General features: G+C 45.7%; 2 protein-coding genes across 2 annotated transcripts; both read left to right on the top strand.

The window, feature by feature from the left end:
• The first annotated feature begins 656 nt into the window (after positions 1 to 656).
• On the top strand, positions 657 to 4,829 carry kptn (kaptin (actin binding protein)). Its single transcript, XM_079738296.1, has 12 exons — positions 657 to 935; positions 1,072 to 1,154; positions 1,248 to 1,332; positions 1,450 to 1,504; positions 1,711 to 1,789; positions 1,925 to 1,998; positions 2,369 to 2,475; positions 2,836 to 2,937; positions 3,268 to 3,331; positions 3,688 to 3,823; positions 3,983 to 4,159; positions 4,506 to 4,829. Exons 1-12 carry the CDS (start codon positions 725 to 727, stop codon positions 4,665 to 4,667), a joined length of 1,335 nt encoding a protein of 444 aa, XP_079594422.1. The 5' UTR covers positions 657 to 724; the 3' UTR covers positions 4,668 to 4,829.
• A 931-nt stretch (positions 4,830 to 5,760) lies between these two features.
• Positions 5,761 to 20,773, top strand: LOC307077040 (RNA-binding protein Nova-1-like; the record flags this gene model as incomplete). The annotated part of the gene is made up of 4 exons (XM_079738295.1): positions 5,761 to 5,923; positions 13,722 to 13,865; positions 19,081 to 19,247; positions 19,757 to 20,773. The coding sequence occupies 4 exons, from the start codon at positions 5,761 to 5,763 to the stop codon at positions 20,771 to 20,773; spliced, it is 1,491 nt and encodes a 496-aa protein (XP_079594421.1).
• Between the last annotated feature and the right edge of the window lie 205 nt (positions 20,774 to 20,978).

Below are 20,978 nucleotides of genomic sequence, written 5' to 3'. Positions count from 1 at the left end.
TTAATTATTGTCCAACTGACAAATGCTGGTTGATATAGTTGATTGCAAATGTCACAAAACAGAAGATTAAGTCTCAAGCTTAACATTTGAGATGAATAAATACATAAACTAAGGAATCATATTAAAAAAAAAACACTAGGTCGATTCACTATAGTAAATTCGTTCCCAATGGGACTATATTATATAAACATTTATATATGTTGATTGTATATAGGCCTACATAAAACGATTATTTATATTTTTATTCATTCATTCGCTGAAACAGGTAACGGGCCTTTACTGACACCTGGCGGAAAAAGATGATTGGTTCATCCAAAAACAATATTATTTTGTATTTCTCCATTGTCCTTGAACGTTTTCTACAAGGTATTGGTTGCACAATTATTTATTTTAAGGATAATTTAACACATTTTAGTATGACATGGTGAAGAGATGTAAGACATGGTAAAGCATGTATCAATCTTGAAACAGACGGCCCTCTATACGGACATTTTAATGATTGTGATATAAATGTGTATCTATGGAGGACAGAAATATAGGCAGGGTATGTAATAAACAATTGAAAAAAAGAAAGTGAGAAGAACTGGCCAGCCTCGCCTGATTGGTCGATGTGGGAAAGACTCCGCCCAAACCGGATGTTTTACTGCATGCCCTGTTAGACGCTCAATATTCATGTTTTTATTATTATTAAATCTTGACATGCCGTCGTGAAATACTCCCGAGGATGCAATCTGAAGAGAAGGACGCGTTTCCTTTTGTCGAGGACAGTTTTTCACGTTTTCCTTCGCAAAGTAATATATATGGACTATGTCAGGCTGGAGAGCAAGAGCTGCTGGCAGCAACCCTGAAAGGCAAAGTGGTGTGTTTCAGGTATCAAGAACTCCAACAAAAAATGCGACCTGTTGCCAAAGAGGTACAGTTCACGTACATCCCAGGTGAGGACGAACAAACGGAACACTGTGCACACTTTATCAACTTGAATACTTTTGAGGTTCCCAAGACATGGGCCAGCCCTTACTAGACACGGCATGACTATTAAACGCGTATATATCTGCTTCTTCCTTGTCTTAGTTGATGCCGAGATTGTATCAATCGATGCCTTCAACAAATCTGAACCAAACAGAGGGCTGGTAGTAGGGATCACGTTTATAAAGGTATTTTGATTTCAAAGTGTGCCAGATACTATTGTGATGATGTGAAATTGTGTCGATCTCTAGTCCGTTAGTGTTCATTTCAATGTGCATCAGGACTCAGGGGACAAAGCCACCCCATTCCTGAATATCTACTGTGACTATGAACCTGGCTCCGAGTTCAACCTGGAGTCCATCGCACGTGAGTCTCTGTTATATGGTTTTATAATGTCCATTCAGGTACTCATCTAATCCACCAAATCCATCATTGATCTTATCTACCTGTGATCCTTGACCTTCTTGTCCATATCCCAAATAGAGAGTTGCCTGAATCTGGAATTGCAGTTTACTCCTTTCCAGCTCTACCACACAGAGTAAGTTGATTGATGGTTAAGTTGGTTGACAAACTACCATCCAAAATGGGGACGCATCATTATCACAGATTCTAAATATTTGAGAAAATAACATCATGACCTTTACATTTATCTCTCAGGTCTTTGCCGTTGAACAGAAGGGTGGGCTTGATGTTATTATCAGCCGATTTCTATCAAATGTTTAACATTGATACTTCAATCTTTAGGGTCCATTGTGAAGGTGGAGGACGTGAGACAGTGTTTCTGCTTAGCGGCCACGACCAGAAGATACACCTTTACAAAGAGGTAAAAAACAGCGCTTGTGTGTGTGTGTGTGTGTGTGTGTGTGTGTGTGTGTGTGTGTGCGCGTTTACCTGTGCTTGTTGATATTTTTTCAAAGTAGCATTACTAGGCTGACCAGAGACGTCCTGTGTCCACCAGAATGCGTCCCTCCACCAGTTTGAGGAGCAGCCAGTGGAAAGGCTCTTTCCAGAGCTACAGAAGCTGCCTAGCAAGTTAGTCTGCCTCCTAACACTTACCTTTTAATGTCTCTGGAAATATGGTTAATTGTGGATTTATTAATCAAAGGCATGTCGGATATGAATCACAAATAAATAAAAGGTTCTCATCTCAAAGAGAGAACTGTTTATCATGCGCAGCAGGTTGAAAGTTCAGTTTTTTTTCACTTGAGACCATGATACATAATACAATAATAACTTATTTCAGTTAAAAAAAACTTCCTCAGGAGGAGGAGTCTTCCTTAGAAGACTACCTTGGCTGAAGACAGCATTGTGTCCACAACACGAAGTGACTAGGCACTGGCCGAAACAAACACAACATAAACCACTCTATTTCGCTTTCTCTCTGGTTGTGTCCCGTCATCAGTGTCCTGTGGCTGGACACGCTGAGTCTTCCCGGGGGCCGGAGGTTCTCCACCTACGGTTGTCAGAACGGCTGCGTTGGACTGGCCCTGGTTGACCAGAGCAAGCCAGGTGAGATGGGACTCTGGTAGGATGGCAGGGGGCATGTGAGGGAAGGAGGGGGGCTTTAGGCCAAGATTCATGGTGATGTCTACCCCTGGGTGTAAATAAATGATGCATCATAATTCATGTGAACTTCTGTGAAAAAGGTTTCAGAAAACGTACTGTGGAAATGATGATCCTTAGAGTATTTTGAATCTGCGCATGACCAGTTATATTAAAGAACATATATAACTGGATTATATATTAGATTATCAAATACCAAACAAGTTGTCAGGAAAGTCCTCATTCCTTTAACAAACGAATTCCCTTCACGTACTGAAACCGGAGGTGTTTCTTTTTCGGCTGTGTTTCTGTGAATTTCTGTGTCAGAGGTGTTGCAGAGCTGGCAGGTGCTACAGGACAGCCCTATATCCACAGTGCTCCTATTCTCCCTGAACAGGGACTCCCCCAGCACCACAGCAGAGGTGACAGGTGGGTGATTCCTCTTCCACAACAATAACACCTCACTGCTAGATTGTGTAGTGGCTAGAGGGAAGCTACTGGGTATGATACAAAAGGCTTCCTGTAGTCATTCTTGATGCTTCCAGCGTGCAGGCCTAACCCCTACCTGCACCCTAATGCTCCTCTAACTGAATTTAATGGATGCCGCTGTGGGTAAAAGCCTTTAATAAATCATTAAATAGTAATAGTATCAAAAAAATCAATTTAATTGTACATATCTTTAATTCTACATATAATTCTACAACACTCCATATGTTGATAAACAGCATTTGGGAAAGATAAATGGTCCTTGTTTTACAGGCGAAGAAATGGGTAGTTACAATCTTCTGGTCACCAGCACTATAGAGACGGCTGTTGTCTACAGGTAAGCATCAGTCCCGCATATGCTGTGCATTGTGGATGTATAACCTTTAGTTGCATAAAGGTAAAAGCATACAATTGAATAAAAGAGAAAAATTAGGCCAGTGAGAAATAAGATACAAATATTAAAATGGTGCTTGTCTAAACAGGTGTGTAGGTAATGGCTTAAGTAAGAATTGATTGACAACACACCAGTGTAATCCACTGCATTATTCCTCCATTGTACCTCTGCAATTGTTTTGTGTTTTAATCCTCCTCTGTTTGACCTGGAGGGGTCCCCATGGCAACCTGAGAGTGACCACTGCTCAAACACAGACTTACAAACGTCCTCACTGCTGTTTTGTGGTGGGTTATTACCAGAGATATCCAGGAGCACGGTATGTCCCATCCAGAGTTCCTCCTGGAAAGCGACCAATGGGATGCAGTGCTTTGTGCCCTGGTCGTTGACCTGGATTTTGACGGGCAGAAGGAAGTGCTGATCGGAACCTATGGGCAGGTCCGTGGTGGGAGGGGCCTCTTGGGAGCTATCACCTGAAAATGATTTGACCTTTCAACAACCTTTTCTGTTTTTAACAATAAAATATGAGTTCATCATTGTATAAATGAATACCGTACTAATTCTCCATTTCTCTATTTCTTTTCTTCTTCCAAACAGGAATTACTTTGCTATAAATTCCAGGAGCAGCCGCACGGTGGATCTGAAAGGCTGTTTCAAATGGTGTGGAGGCGGAGCTTCAAGAGCCCAGTGCTATCCATTACCTACTCGGACCTGACCGGGGACGGGCTGAAAGAGCTCGCTATTCTCACACTGAAGGGACTGCACATTATGCAGGTTTGTAATGACCACTGAAAACAAACACCACTTGTCTACAATGCAATTCTAAGCCAGTGTTTTGGCAAGGTTTAAGGTTGAGCTGAAAGATTCTTGGTTTGAATCCCAATATCCACACGGCCTACCTGTAGGCATCCTTGAGTGAGGTTTAAATGAAAAAAAAGCTGTTAGTATAAAAGTGTCTGCTAGGTGACATGACTACCCGAATGGAATCCAATGTCTTATTCCTAATTTCCGCTTTTTGTAAAAAGTGGTCTTCTTTATATATTCAGACATTTGAATTCTGAAAGTCCCCCATTTGAAATATAGTCATTTAAAAAGTTTTATCTCCCTCTTTGTTACCCAGCATTCCCTCTCCAGCACTGCTGATTTGGTTCTCCAGAGACTCTCCAGAAGACTGCCCGTAATGACCCCTGGCTCTGAATTGTCTTCGGGTCACCATAGCCAGGATAAGGCAGACACAGTTAGGGCACCAGAGTCGACTTGCCAACCACCACCACCACCATGAAATAAAAGATTACGACCATCTGCTTGCCCTGAACTGCAGTCAACCTTCACCTTTTGGACTATTTAAAGATGTAGCTAAATAAATGAGTTAATTAACTTTTTGTTTGGATTAGTTACAACTTTTAGGAATTAGCCTCGTAGTTGGCCAAGAAGAACACATACTGTATCGATATATTGCTTGATTGTAAATTATAAATAAAACTATATAAAGTTGTAATCTTCAACTCCTAGTCCAGGAACCCATATCTGCTTCTAATTTGTATTCACTGCACATTGCTTTGGATAGAAACGTCTTCCAAAAAAATCACATAGGCCATTAAGTAATATTCATTTGATGTAACTTCAATAGTATTTGCAATACATGTTTATTAAACCTCAAATGTATTGCGGTTAAAAACTGGAAAGTATAAGTTGACGGAAAAAGACTATTTTAAGCAGTTTTAATTTGCATATCATTCAAACCCCATGCTATTTTTGGGGCTGATGAAGACGTTTTGTATGTGCGTTGATTACAGGAGATGTCCTCGTTCGCCTGCCAGTGGCACTGTGGTCCGCTCATGTTCGTTAGAAGAGATCGCTCTCTCACTACAAAGGCAACAATAACAACAGCTGCACTACTTATCAGATACCGACCCGGGACTTAAGAACACGGTACGGAAGATGGCGTGGACATAAAAAAAATATTTATCCCACATATCTTTCTGCGGTAGTACATTGCGAGTTCACCATGGGGACAGTCCAGCATTGATTTGCAGCAAGACGTTGACGTGCTGAATTGGCGGAGGATATTCTGTGTTTAAAGTAAAGTGTAGTGCGCGCGCTAATGAATTCATTTCCCTCAATGGGTTTTTATATTTAGCTTTAGCGCCGAGCTCCTGGCAGCACGACCGCGGCCACCGCCGTCTGTCTCGTCCGTCGTTCGCGGTTGATAACATTTGAAGGGGAAAAACAAAACGGTCCAAACTTGCCGTTGTTATCGAGAAAACTCGCCCTTTTTTTTTTCCCTCGCTGCGCTTTTTTTTTTTACGTGCTGAGGGGCGCCGTGGACCCGCACTTTTTCCTGTTTAAATATATATCGGCGTTAACGGCTCGGAATGATGATGGCCGGTGGAGCCGTGGAACATAACGGGATATTTTCAAATGCCAACCTTCACGAACAACCGACCCACATGGAGTCTGAGCTGCCAGACTCCCGAAAACGGTCGCTGGAAACTCCGGCTGAGGAGGCTGGTTGTACCAAACGCACCAACACAGGAGGTAAGAGAGACATGAGTCACCCCATCGACACCCTGTCGACACGTCGTCTGAGGCCCGCACATCACACGGTATGCATCGTAAGGATCCTCTTTGTGGACACTTGGGAGACTATTTTTACCTCGCTCATCGGCCACAGGCCGAGATGACACTCACAGGGAGCAGTGCGGTCCGTAGACAAGTGTTGTAGGTTAGAACACCTGTCCGTTTTCAGAGTTCCACTGATCCGTGCAGCCTCTCCGCTTGGTGTTGACTTGAACCTAGTTTATGACTGCATGATGAACAGTGAGGTCAGCTATGAACATGAACCTCGGTCACACTGGAGCTCCACATCTGGATATATTTCATTGAATAGAAACGAGAGGGGTTTAACGTTAGGGAAGTGAGAAACTTTCACATAAGTCCCAGCAGAATTATTCTGACTACGGACCACTACTACAGCCCTTTCCATTGGCTCAACCTTAAACATTTTACTATGTGGTTTCCAAAAAGTAAGTGCCTGCTCAAATATCGAGATTTATTCACTGTCGTCCTACTGTGGGTTTGGGTGTTTTGGAACACAGAATAGCATTAATTAGGCTAACTGTTATATAATAAGCTCACGCACGCTACTATAACTATTGTCCTTGGTGACTGCTGCCTCGGGCTGTAATTTTGGACACTTTTCAATAAACAACAACAATTGTATTTTAAGATTAGTATTGTTTGACAGACAATTAACATTAATCTTAGGCCAATATTACAGCTCTATGAAAGGTTACATGGACTAATAGGACTTTAGCTGTCCCTTTACTAGTCCTGCATAGGGCCGACCTTCCAAGCAAATACATTCAAATATATGGGATGTTGACCCTTCCTTTTGACAATCATGACAGCAAAGGTTTATTTGTTTACAGTTAATTTGTGTTCTATGTTTATTATATACTAATTGATGAACTTGAGAATCAAGTTGGCATAAGACACCAACGAAGTAGGAGTAAATTGAAATGTAGAGCTATTTCTGATGAGATATTGCTACACGTCATGAAGCTTCATCATAAACAAGTAGTGCATATTGCACTGCCAACACACCGCCGTAAGACCAGCAGAAGTCCTGCTAGTTACTGCACATTCCACACCTACAACATGGCTATCATTCATCAGTAGCAACAAGGCTTTAAATCCAAGTGTGGTAGCCCGGGTAAGGCTCAACACATTAGTAGCATGTTTGTTTATCCATATCCATGTTTCACCTTCACCAGTCATTTTCAACTGCACGGTACCCATGGGGAGCTCATCTTAGATGAGTGGTGTGTTATCTGTCGTGGAGCGTAGACATGGCCATTTCTTCAACAGATGGTATGTTCAACTAGTCTGTTTTTGAATCCTTCCTGTACTCGACTATCAGATTGTAGGCTAGTCAACGCTGGAGGCTTCCAACCAGTGGTGTTTCTGTGTGCAGGTTAGCACGTGGACATCCCATTTAAGGGTGAGGACAAGATGTGGTTACATTATGTCCTATGTGATCTCAATGGACCATTATAACTCCTATAATAATATTTTAGATTATGCTTGTGCTGCTGCTTGTTCCCCATTTGCAACTTCACCGTTGCATCCAAGAATAAAAACATACTGAGAAGCCTCTTATTTTAATCTACTGAAAATTGATTTAAAATGGATGATTCAACCTGGTACACTCCAATATGTTGTGTAGGCCAGTCGTGATGAACAGAAGGCTCAGACATTTTGATTGGAAAAAGAGGCACTATATAGAATTGTACTCGTGTGGTCCCTAAAATACCTCCTAAACTCTCCATATTTCCTCACAATTAATTGTAGGGGGAGGGGGTGGAAGCAATATTGACTAGCATAATTTTTAACTCACTAGAGGATACCATTTTGTTCTCAGGGGTAAACATTTTCCAGATGGCTACCAAAACTAAATATTGCTGGGGCAAAATCCTTAGTGAATCAACACACACATCTGATAAAATCCTTTTCATACAGGCTCAATACTGATGTTAGCTTACTATTCCATTATAGTTTTAACCAATTTGGGAAAATACAAATGAAACAATGTTTATTGAGATTGATGTTAATAATGCAAAAAGCTTATGCAGGCATTATAAAAGAACTCACATTTTAAATGTCATGCAGCCTTGTACAGGTTTACACTCAATACCACAATCCAACCTAAATAAAGCTCTTCTGCATCTATTTTGTATTACTAAACTAACAATGTTGGCTGTTAGTGGTTCACTTGTAACATCGCTTTGTTTATCCAGCACCATTTGTGTGTATTAGCTGAACCAGTGTGGCTGACTCCTGCTTTTGTTTTTAAGCATCACAAAGGAAGAGCTCAAAAACCAACCATGGCAACCATGTTTTTAGACCCTCTCCCCCACCCCCTCCCCACAAAAATGCAATTGAAGAACTGCTTGCTGTTCATATAGATGGAGAGGCTATCGCAACACAGCACCTGGGTGTGTGTTACGCTGTCATAAATATGAACAAATTAACCTCACATGACCAACCCTCACTCAATGTTTCATACGTTTGTATAACCTAGTGCCTGCCGAGAGGTAAACAGCCTAGCTAACACGCACCCTTCCCTTCAATCAGCAAACCCTTGACTGTGTCCGATATTGATCTCCGTATTCAGACTGAATTGATCATTAACATGACCGCAGATACAACAAAAGAGGGGAAAGGAGGCTTGTGCTTTTTCCAAGCAAGAGCCTCTGCACATGGATTCTAGGTTCGACAGACAATTAATCCACAATAGACATGGTATGGGTGGGGGAGAAATTACACTCTTATCAGCTGCCCTGTTCTCTCTTCTAAATGAACATCCCTCATATTGTTTTCCTCCCGTGTTTTCTAATTTAACCTGTAATTAACTAGCAGATGTGAGTACATGACGTTGGCAAAGCGTCTTCCTCCAGAAAGGTCGTTCACCAAAAGGATTTAGTATGATCCTGTAATGTTGCAAATGGGAAGGTTGGCACGGACATGGGAGCTGTTGTTTGAATTCATTTATTTTATTATTTATCTTTTATTTTTTTGGGGGAGAAGGACACAGGTGCCCTTGCAGAGTGCCGTGACGTGAGCGGACTGTGAATTTGCCAGGTGGCGTCGAGAGAGATGGATAGAGCGAGAGAGAGTGAGAGAGAGAGATATAGAGGGGGAGAAAGAGGGAGATGGAGAGGGGAGAAGGAAAGGGAGAGAGAGAGATGAAGACAGTGTGAATCTAAAATCAAAGCAGAGATGGATAGACAATAAAGGGGAGCAGTGTTCACAGTGCCGGCTGTGTCCGTAAAGCTGGCGGATGTTTCAATCAATAAGATAAGCGTTATTGTTGAATTATCAAGGAGGCGTAGCCACCCCCACACACACACACACACACACACACACACACACACACACACACACACAACCGCCACCATAAAAATAATCATGTGGGGCCACGATCACGTAGTCCTTGAGTTGAATAGAAAAAATGCACTTGTTTAAAAAACGAGTCCCATTTTAAGAGCCCCCACCCACCAAGAGAAAGCATTCGTACAGGGACCGGACCCCCGGCGCATCGACATGCACATTGCACCATTCGCATTACACTTATACCATTCACCGAGGATCCTTCCAGTTCCCGCCGTAAGATTTATAGGCGTAGTGATTGGCTTCATCACCCCCCCCCTCCCCCATTCCTCCCCCCACCCCACCCCCTCCCCCTCCCACCATTCTGCGGCACTGCCATTTGCAATGGTTGATGAGCCCCTCCGCCCCGCTCAAACATGGCCGTCTCAGGGATTTGGGATGGGGGGTTGGTGGGGGGAAAAAAAAAAAGAGAGGAAAGAAAGAGGGTTGGCGGGGGCGGGGACTGGGGGCGGGGGGGTGGTGGCGTAACGCACATACACACACACACACACACACTCTCAGACCGCCGCTATGTCGGCGTCATCGGCGGCTTATGAGATCCACGCGACTGAAGGTCACTCAAGACGCGCTCGCCACTCCAGCAAACGCTCTCGTGGCCACCTCACCTTTGTCACTTTCCACAAATAAAAGTGTGCATGTTGAGGGGTGCGAGGGTGGGGGGACTGAATGGACCGCCATACTTTATAGTGCTGCGTCAAAAGAGGCGGAGCACAGGGAGGGAGAAAATATGTTATTTTTTTGGTACCGGCATCGGAGGGGGGCGGGTCCATGACGTGTGCTGTGGGGTTGGTCGGGTCGGGGGGGGGAGCAGGCTGCCGATTGGGCCAGGCAGGCGTCAGTCGCGCCGCGCTGCCGCAGACGGACAGGCCACTCGATGAATATGGATGAGAGCAAGTGAAAAGGGTGATGCGGCAGGGAAGACCCCCCCCCTCCCCGCCATCACCACCACCACCACCACCCGCTCCTCCTCCTCCTCCTCCTCCTCCTCCTCTGCCTTCAAACCGATGCAGGCTCGAACAATGCGTGCCGTCTTTCACTGAGAAACACTGAGAGTCTGCATTACCATTTTCTCAGACAATTGAGGCTCTGGCCAGCTGCAGGCATGGCTTGGATGTCACGGTGAAACCGATTTCTTTTTTTCTTTTTTGTTTTGTTTTATTGTTTTCGCGCACCCGCTGATGTATTGAGAACCCCGTCGAAAATTCAACAAAAAAAAAACGGGTTGACTGGTCGCATTCCTCAACACCACCGTTGCACCTATGCCTGGTCTAACGCTAAGGAAAGCTTTAGTGATCGTACTCCGGCATTGATGGCCATCTGACAGAGAGAGGCACCGAAACAGCAGATCTCAGAATGGGTAAGAGTCCAACCACCTCTTTTCTCTATTCGTTTTCATCTCTTTCTTGATTTCGTAATACAATCATTTTTTTTGGAGGGGGGGGGGGGGTCATATGACTTGTTGAATTCATCCGGTTGTGCTAAAACTACTTAAAAAATCAGCGTTGCCGGTTCGCCGCAGTTCAATTTGTTTCATTTAAATTGCTCATTTTTGGTCTACCGTCCTTGCCGTCCGTCAGCGGCAGGTTGGCCTATTGAAATGCATAGTGGGTACTTGGAGGGGTTATAGTGGGGAGGAGGGAGGACAGTCACAAGGCATTTCCTCCTGACCCACCCCCCTCTGGTGACTTAACTAAACACGTTTGGCTCAGTGTCCCTTTTCTCCCTCTCTCCCACCACTCTCTCCCACTCTTTCTCTTCCGAGCCTTGGCTGCAAGGGTTCGTCGCTTCGGGGGTGGGTGGGTGGTGGTTGTGGGTGGGGGTGAGGCGGGGGGATTGGGGGGGTGTACCGGGACTGCCAAACCCGGCAGGCGTTTGTCGTCCCCAGTGGGCCCACACTACTGCTCCCCATCTCCCCACTTCTCCCCGCTCCCTGGCGGGTTTTGCGGCAACAGATTGTCATGTTTACTCTGTTAGATGACACCATTAAAACCTGTTACTGTGATTTCCAAACACAAGGAATTAATTATTGACTAATGGCAGTGAGAAACGGCTGCGGGCTGGGTGACGGAGGTTGGCCCCGAGTGGCTACGCCGTGGCCGCTGGGGTTCTGGCTCCCCTGGCCGGAGACGGAGGGGAAAGTTACGCAGTGGGTCGTAGGTGTCGTCGCTCAACAACAGGTCTAGCTCCTAAGCTGGAGATAGTTCCACGATGCACCACAGATTCATCTGGGCAGCATCGCTGGCCAAAAAAAGGGACCTTTTGACAAAGAATTTCCATTGATCACCTCAGTCCCTCGCAGATTTCTCACCAAGGTCATCTTTATTGGCATTCATTGCCGGTAAAACAGAGAGCTGACTTCAACGTAGGGCAGATGTGTGCAGAAAGAGGCATCAAATAAACCCACTAGTAGCTTGACGCCCAGTCATTTACAGAAAAATGATGGGTTATTGGCAATTGTTGGCTTTGTAAGACGCAAGCGATTCAATAGATCTGTTAACGTACGCTCTCGCATGCATGAGTCCACTCCATAGCTTTCATGGGTAAACGTATTGGCGATCACCTGTGAATGTACCTTGGTGATGTAAACGGTTCAGCAGACATCATGCATAGAGAAAGATGGAGATGGACGAAGACCGGATGCAACGCGATGGGCATATTAATGGGAGCGGGCGAGCACAGCTTACATATCGGCTGTGAAATGCTTCGATGTCACAGTGTCATGTTCATTATGATCTGAAACTAATGAGTGCATTACAGAGGCAACAAGTCACCAGCCCAGGGGTCTCCAACCTCTGTCCAATCCTTCTTCACACACACACACACACTCACACACACGCATCGCCCCCCACACAATATGAGGAATGGCACGCAGTGGAATGGTCACAGACCTTGTGCCATTGACATTCTCCATCAAAAAATAAAATGAACTGTTGTACGAGCACGGGTCGGTTTGTGAATGCGCAGCTGGTCGCGTACATGTGTTCCGTAGTGGAGTGATGTCATCCTCTCAAGGCAGCGAGGGGGGAAAAAAGGGTCTGGACATGACGTCATTGCGATCGGAGCGTTGCAAGCAGAGGTCAAGAATTGGCAGTGAGAGGCACCGCGCTCCCAGTGCCTTCTTATACCATCGTAGTACCCCCTTTTGAAGTGTGTCATTCGTGCACATTCTTCATTGCATGTGTTTGGTGGGAGTCACTGTGACTGAAAAAAAGGGGCTGAACCGCTTGCCATCTCTTCCCGTCAGCCCTGTCTCGGTGTGTTTGCACGATGACTGCTAAGTCAGAGTCCGTACACGGTGTGTGGCTGATTGCTTCTTTCATTATCAGCACTCTAATTGTGGAAGGGGAATTCTGTGGACACACTTCTCACCTCGCTGATTAAAGTCTTGATTAGTGGCGAAAAAAGGCAGAAAGTGGTATTGTTTTAATTGTAACATTTCTGTCCTGTTCTGTTTTGGATCTTTTTTTAAGTTTCATCAATCACTGGCTGGCTTGAGCCTCTTTAAGCCACTGAAGTGGTTTCCAAAATGGAGGAGATTGAGGCGGTGTTGGCAGTGTACCCTCGGAACAAATCTCTGGGATTGTATCCCATATGCTTTCATCACTTCCTCTCATTACTCGGGATCACGCCGTATTGGCTCTCTCCACGCACAGCATAGATATCGGTTGTGTGTGTGTGTGTATTGTATCTCGTTGTCCAGAACCCTATGTTAGTGTGTGTGTGTGTGTGCATGTGTGTGTGTGTGCGTGCGTGTGTGTGCGTGTGCGTGTGTCTGTGTGTGTCTGTGCGTGTGTGTGTGTGTGCGTGCGCGTGCATGTGTTTGTAACACGCCCAGGTATACAGCTTGTTGAATAATTATTAAGTGAGCATGAGTCCTAATCACGCTTCTCTGTAATTATCGTGGAATGCTACAGAACTCTGAATGGGGTTTGTTCTGACCTTTTTGTTTTCCATACAGCAGGTTTTCAGAGGTGGCTGAAAACTTGAAAACGGTTAAATTTAGTCCTCTGCAAAACTGGAAAGGAGGTCAACTTTTACTCCACTGGAAATCTGGGACAGAACATAGAGCATGCCACCAATCTCTGATTATAGCGATGTGGTTCTGATTATGTTGTACTGAAGGTCACCAAGAATCTCATTTTATGACATAGCCTGCTCATAGAACTGAGTCTACAACAACATCACAACAACATGACAACCAGACGACTTGTATTACATCTTAAAAGCCTCATGTTACCATATCACAATTTTACTTCCTTTTTTTGGAAGGCATATAATGACGACCAGAACCACTCTAACGTGTATGTTTCTGTGTGTGTGTTTGTGTGTGCGTGCACATGTGTGTGTGTGTGTGTGCGCGCACCTCTATTTCCCCATCCCTCAGAGGAGGGTGAGTACTTCCTGAAGGTTCTGATCCCCAGCTATGCAGCCGGCTCTATAATTGGCAAGGGCGGCCAGACCATCGTACAACTGCAGAAAGAGACGGGAGCCACCATCAAGTTGTCCAAATCCAAAGACTTCTACCCAGGTAGGCGCTCGCATTCAGTCACCAATCATATCACTGTTTGGTTGCCATTTAAAAAAGTGCGGTCTACTGCGTATCGACCAAGGGGGCAGTGATTGGAAGATGACGCCATTCAGTCCTGCTGTGTTTGTTTGAACGGCCGTAAAACACAACATAGGTCGCACATTCTTATCGTGTAACACGTGTAAGTGAATACTGTGTCAGATGCAATTCAATCCTGAAGGTAATTTCGTTTCAATTTACCGGTATGGGGGTGTGTGTGTAGCAGGTCAGCTGCTGCTAGTGCACGGGTCAGTATTTATCGCAGAGCTATTTTAACGTGTTAAAAAACTGTTGCAGAACAACATAATGCACACAAAAGTAAAAAATAGTAGCAGACATTTTATGGTATTGAGAGCGGTCAGAGAGAAAAAAATAACAAGCTCACAAGCAGAAGACATACTGTCCGCATGAGTCATGGACATTCCATGTTTCTGCTCCCTAGACTCAAACATTCTAGGAAGGAGAAACATGGAAGGGGATGGAATCCGGTCCAGCCTCTACTGTACGTAGGGCTGGACCCACCCACTGCCCGAACAACCCCATCCCGGGAACAGAAACGCCTCGATCTTGTAGGGAAAGTGTGTGTTTGTCCTTCATACCTCAGAGGACACCTCAACCTGCTGAGCATTAATAGGAGCTGAGAGTCGGTTGATTAGGTCCAGATGTCTTCTGTGATAACTGATGAAGCCAAATACTTCCTGTTTCAAAAATAGATGCACAGTGCTGCGTTTTTGTTATAGTTTTTTTCTGCAGGAAAATTGGTCACTGTAAAGTGTTACTACAGTGAAAGGCACATACCAGAGTTGGTTATGCTTTTCCTTTTTTTTATACCAGGATTTATGGTTGATTATGGAAGGCATGAAATACTTCTATGAAATTATCAAATCCATCTGAAATCATTGCACAACGCATGGGATCGTATAAATCTCTAGTGGAGCTATACTAGCTCCACTCTGTTCTATGCTTAATTATTTTTTATTATTCACATTTTTATTGGTAGAAAATAAACATTTCTTGGCCAAAACAGCTTGCCTTTTATTTTTATTACCGCGTGTTATGTGTGAAATACTGCATTTCACTTGGCAATGCATTGCGCCGCAGTTCCAGATGGGGAAGAAATAAGATGGACAAGCGTGTGCGTGCGTCCACGCATTCCTCGCCCAGTCGCCTTTGTGTTCGCCTCCAGTTGGAAATAAGCTAGCCTTGAAAGAGACCGCGCTTGTGTACAGCAATGTCTGGGAAAAAAAAGAAAAATATAATAATTGTTACTTTGGTTGGCAAGGGAACCAATGAAAGGAGTTACATGTATCCTTGATTCTGCCTTTAGTCTGTAGTCAACACCTGCTCCCCCCCATCCCCCTACTCATTACTGTGATGAGTGAGAAGAGGAGTTTAGAGCGAGAGAGAGAGAGAGAGAGAGAGAGAGAGAGAGAGAGGGGTGCTGGCAAGCTTTTGATTGGATGCTGTCCTGGCCCACCAAGTAAAGTGACCACTACCATACACTGCACAATGGTTTCTCTACAGCCCCTCTTACAATGGCGTCAATGTAGGCTACCACTTAAAAAAAACAAAAAAGAAACCACTGAACTTAACGCAGGCGGCCCCAGCTGTATGGAGCTATAGGATTCGCAACCTATTCGCATTTCTTCTCATTTTACATAATCAATTATTTTGCCCTTTGTGCTGGCTAACATGCCACACTAATGCCGTTACACTTAGGTCATGCCCTCAGCTGTTATAGAGGGGAGATATATGGCTTAGGAAGATTTATCCCAGAGCTCGCGCAAATGCCACTATCACTCCCGACAACCGAATGAGCTGGAGGAGACAACACAATAGATACTGCCTTTCTTTCACTCGCTTGCCATGCTGCGGTGACTCCACTCTTTCTGGGATCCCTCCCCTGGACATGAGAAGAAAGAGAATAGAGCGAAAGCCCGGTGAATTCAAAGGTTTTTGTTAGATGGGAGCTGTGCAAACCGCTGGGCCCCGCTGTTACAGACAGAGATGGATGGCAGGAGATAGTGAAGGGTGTGGATGATGCATGATTATTTTGTAAGGTGTGTGTGTGTGTGTGTGTATGCCTGTCTGTGTCGTGTGTGTGTGTGTTTGCCTATCTGTGTTGTGTGTGTGTTTGTGTGTGTGTGTGTGTCTGTCGTGTGTGTCTGTGTTTTCGTCGTGTGTGTGTGCGTGTGTGTGTGTGTGTGTGTGTGTGTGTGTGTGTTGGGGGCGGAGCTGCTGGAGGGGTAGTTTTGAGGGGAGGGGGGTTCAGGCCCAGAAATAGCCTGCTCCAATCCCTCTCTCTGTGGACGTGACCCTGTCCCAGCTGTACTCCGGCAGCCTCGATGCAAGCCAACTTTCCCCTCTCCTTCTCTGTCTTGCTCCCTTGCTCTTCTTCTTCTCCCAGAAGTTTCATAGTTTAAAGAGTTGGCACCAGTGAACAGAAAGACATTGCGCCACGACCAAAATTTATTAATTTGGAAGGTTGCGACATCGCATTGAAGTGATCAGCTCCTCAGTTTTTGGCTTCACACATGATTTACTGTTGCGATTCTATTGTCGCAACAGTTGCTGCAATTTTACCCCAGCCTGTATCGACGTGACATTTTTCCGCATTCAACAACTCATAATGTAGATTAAAATTAAACCCACACACACCCACATTCGTAAGTGCTTCACAGACGCGCACGTCTGATGCATCCACATGAAATTAAAGCAGCTGCAAATAGGGCTGTGTGAATTCTTAATTTGAACAAAAAATGCTTTGTCTGGCTTGCCGTCAGCCCAGCTAGCTTAACCATGTTAGCAAGTGTGTGACCTTATACTGGAAGAGCTTTGATATTATCAATGTGGATAGAATTACACTCATTCACAAACTCTTGTATTCAGCACAATGGGCTTTTGTTTGCTTCAAGAAAGTGTCATGTTTTACAGTGAAATTTGTTTATTATCTATTTACTGTATTATTTATTTATATTGCATCATGGAATTTTTCCAAGGTCAAATAGTGCTGACTACAATTCCCCATTCTGTCCAATTTAGCTCTGGGCTATTTACAAACCTCTCGAAGTAGCCTCCATGGGACGATAAAAAAAACAACGTAATTATCCACAGCTTTTAGCGGCGCAACATCCAACAGCAACGCTGGGCCTCCTCGTATATACCTTCTCCCGTCCACCCGGGCAGACGGCACTGCCATTCTGCACCATATTTCACCCAGAGCCTACAGGAAGCCAAAAACAAGTACACACAGACAGGCACAGCGAGTTCTACAAAATGATGAGTGCGCTGAAAAACTATGCTGTCCATCATGTCCTACCCAAACACATCAGGCAGGAGCAAAGATTGGAACCCAGCCATGTATAGACAGTTAAAGATGGGAGATGCAGCTGAATTCACCAGGAGAGGCTTTGGATAGGAGACTGCCCTGAATTACAAAATGCTGAAAAAAATGATGTATATGGAATAATATGTAGTATATGACAAGCGGGGGGGGGGGTGGAAGATGCTCTTAACTGGTGTATATTGGTCATCGTGGTTCTAATAGATTAGTAGATTAGTTACTTAACTCAGTTAAAATGCAAGCATGCCAGCAGGAACACAAATGCAAGGCAATGACATGGTAAAACGGCAAACATTTCTCACCGTGCGATCCTCGCCTGCCGTTTTGCTCTGCTCGTCGATTTAAAATTCAGATGAATAATTCCTAATTAACAAGACGTCGAGAGTTTGAATGACGCCGCGTGCCACCCGACAGGCACGTAAGAAATCACCTAGATGAGCGCCACATTGAATCCCAGACCCGACTGGTGACCATTAGCAGAGTTTAATGGAGAAGGCCGGGCCGTCTGGTGATGGATCACTCTGTCGACCTGGGGCTACAGCACCACTTGAGGACGATTGGAGGTTAGGGAGGGAACCAAACGAGGTACGCACTGAGACACACGGTCTGTACCGTCGATGGGACTCAAAGCGCTGCCCTTCTGCTTAACCGTATGAGGGGCAAACCCTGTCTAATCTCGGTGGACTGAAAAACACTATTTAACTTAATACTGTAAATTGATATGAGTTAACTTACTGTTTTAATGTGCTTAAATTGTTATACATGGTCAATAATAGCTCTAAATAATATTTGCTGATGCCTATTCATTCCTCATGAAAATGCACAAACAAAATAGCTAAAACAGCTACATTTTGTCTATTGATAGGCAACCATCGGTAAATCTCATCTATTTGAGTTTTTAGATGTTCATTTCTGGAGGAAAATCCCAGTTCCAATATGTTCTCTTTCTGTAACTTGTGTTAACAATTCCTTATTAGCCAGCTCTGTTTTCAGTTTTTTCCTCATTAGTGCGGTGTGTATCGTGTTTCCCCTCTTCGGTATCTTTGCTCAATCATTCATATGTAATCACAAATTCAAATAGTCTCTTGGTTCTATAATTCATTCTATAATCAAACCAGATTTTAGTACCAATCAAATGATGTAGTTTGAGACCCACTGGACTCAGAATGAGCTAGCTTCCGATTGTAGCAATTGAAATGCGCATGGAGAGTATCGCCAGTGCAATGCATTACTAATGTATGGTCAACAGCCCCTTAGTTTTATAGCTGTTATAAAAAGCAGCAGAGTTGGGTGTTCAAGTGAGAGAGAGAGGGAAAATGAGTGAGGGAGACAGAGAGCAAAAGAGAGAGTGAATGCAATAAAAAAAGGAAACGGCTCACACAAGCATTTAAAAAGGGATTTGGTGTTGCATTACCTGTTACTACTCCATGGCCCCCTCACCATGGTAACGGAATGCTGGAAGGGTCTTTAGCGTGGAAGACCCTACTAATAGATAGAGAATAGACGGAGAACGAGTGTGTGGTCTGTTGGAACCACCGGCCCACTACACACTTCCACGGATCCAGAGCCCTGAATGGTTTACGTCATCAGTGGGGAATGCTTTATATCTCCGTAGCTTGCTAACCAAGCATATTCTTTCTTCCTTTTTTTTTTTTTTTTACATTTTCTTTCATGCAGCTGTTTTTCGGTTGAATGTGTGAATGGAAAAAAACTATATCTAACTATATCTATAAATATATAAATGAAAACCTGGGTTTTCCTTTTTGGCACATTGCCTATCCACACTACTGGATCCGGTGGTTCTTTAACCTCTGCCTTCCCTCCCCCACACAGGAACAACAGAGCGTGTGTGTCTGATACAGGGTACCGTGGAAGCTCTCAATGGCGTCCACAACTTCATCGCGGAGAAGGTCCGCGAGATGCCCCAGAGTGCCCAGAAGAGTGAGCCCGTGAGCATACTACAGCCACAGACCACCGTCAACCCCGACCGCGTTAAACAGGTACAATACACGCTCACTGTCAACCCTGTAGCGACACACAGAAGCCCGCATGAGCTATGCGGCCTGCCCCCCCATGCTTGTCAATCACTCTTTTAACACCTCGAGTGAATGGCATGCCGTACGTGTCTCCGTTATGTCTAGCCGTTAATGTGTGCATATACGGATCATTGGGATGCCTTACCTGGTCCTGGTGTCTTGTGTTTATGAGTCGCTAGTTTTGGTGGTTCCCTGAGGCCGTGACCCCGTAGCGTGGCAGAGGTCAGGAGAATGTAAGGCCACAAGGGTTATTTTTACCCCCCAGTCTTTCATAGTTAGACATTAGCCGAGTGGCAGCTGCAGTTTAAACCCCTGGGATTAGTGAAGTGCTGAGTAAAGCCAGAGCGACTGTAGTAAACTGACTCAGTGAGATTCGTCTCCCCTGTCCCTCGTTGCTCCACTTAAAAGACTCCCATCTCCTCTCCCCTTATTTTTTTTTCGTTCGATTTCAATCTCTCCGTTTCCTCCTGCAGGCTAAACTGATAGTGCCCAATAGCACAGCCGGGCTTATCATTGGCAAAGGAGGCGCGACAGTAAAGGCAGTGATGGAACAGTCAGGGGCTTGGGTGCAGCTCTCCCAGAAGCCCGAGGGCATTAACCTGCAGGAGCGGGTGGTCACCATTAGCGGGGAGCCCGAGCAGAACCGCAAGGCCGTGGAAATCATAGTTCAGAAGATCCAGGAGGACCCCCAGAGCAGCAGCTGCCTCAACATCTCCTACTCCAACATCTCTGGCCCCGTGGCCAACTCCAACCCCACGGGCTCCCCTTACGCCAACTCCGCCGAAGTGCTGCCAAACGCAGCCGCGGCTGCCGCCACCGCCTCCAGCCTCCTGGGCCAGGCCGGCCTGACGGGAATGGGCACGTTCCCAACGGCCATGTCCAGTTTCTCCGGCAATGACCTGCTGGCCATCACCTCTGCGCTAAACACCCTGGCCAGCTACGGCTACAACACCAACACCTTGGGCCTGGGCCTCAACCCGGCGGCCGCCTCTGGTGTCCTCGCCGCCGTGGCCGCCAGCGCAAACCCCGCCGCCGCGGCCGCAGCCAACCTCTTAGCCTCCTACGCTAGCGACGCCTCCGGCGGCGGACACCCGGCGGCGGGCCTGGGCGGGTTCTCGCTGGGCTCCCTGGCTGCCGCCACCGGGGCTTCCAACGGCTACCTGAACGCCTCGTCCCCACTGATGGCGTCCTCCCTCCTGGCCGCCGAGAAGCTGGGCGACGGCGCCAAGGACGTGGTGGAGATCGCCGTGCCGGAGAACCTGGTGGGCGCCATCCTGGGGAAAGGAGGGAAGACGCTGGTGGAGTACCAGGAGCTGACGGGCGCCCGCATCCAGATCTCCAAAAAGGGGGAGTTCATCCCGGGCACGCGGAACCGCAAAGTTACCATCACAGGGTCCCCGGCCGCCACGCAGGCCGCGCAGTACCTGATCAGCCAGAGGATCACGTACGAGCAGGGCGTGCGCGCCACAAACCCCCAGAAGGTGGGCTAAAGATGAAAAAAATAGGAGAAGAGGATAGAAAAGGAATGATGACGGTGGAAGGAAGTCGATAGGGTCACTGATTGGGGGGGGGGGGGGGGGGGGGGATGGTAAGAAAAAAAGAAAAAATAACGAAACGCCCAAATATCTGTTCAATATTTCGGTTTCAAACGAGGGAATCGCAGAAGGAGGAGGCGGGGGAGACAACCAAGATAAA

This window comes from Pollachius pollachius (assembly GCF_949987615.1).
Source record: "Pollachius pollachius genome assembly, chromosome: 6".
NCBI lineage: Eukaryota > Metazoa > Chordata > Actinopteri > Gadiformes > Gadidae > Pollachius > Pollachius pollachius.
This window is presented reverse-complemented; position numbering and strand designations above follow the sequence as displayed.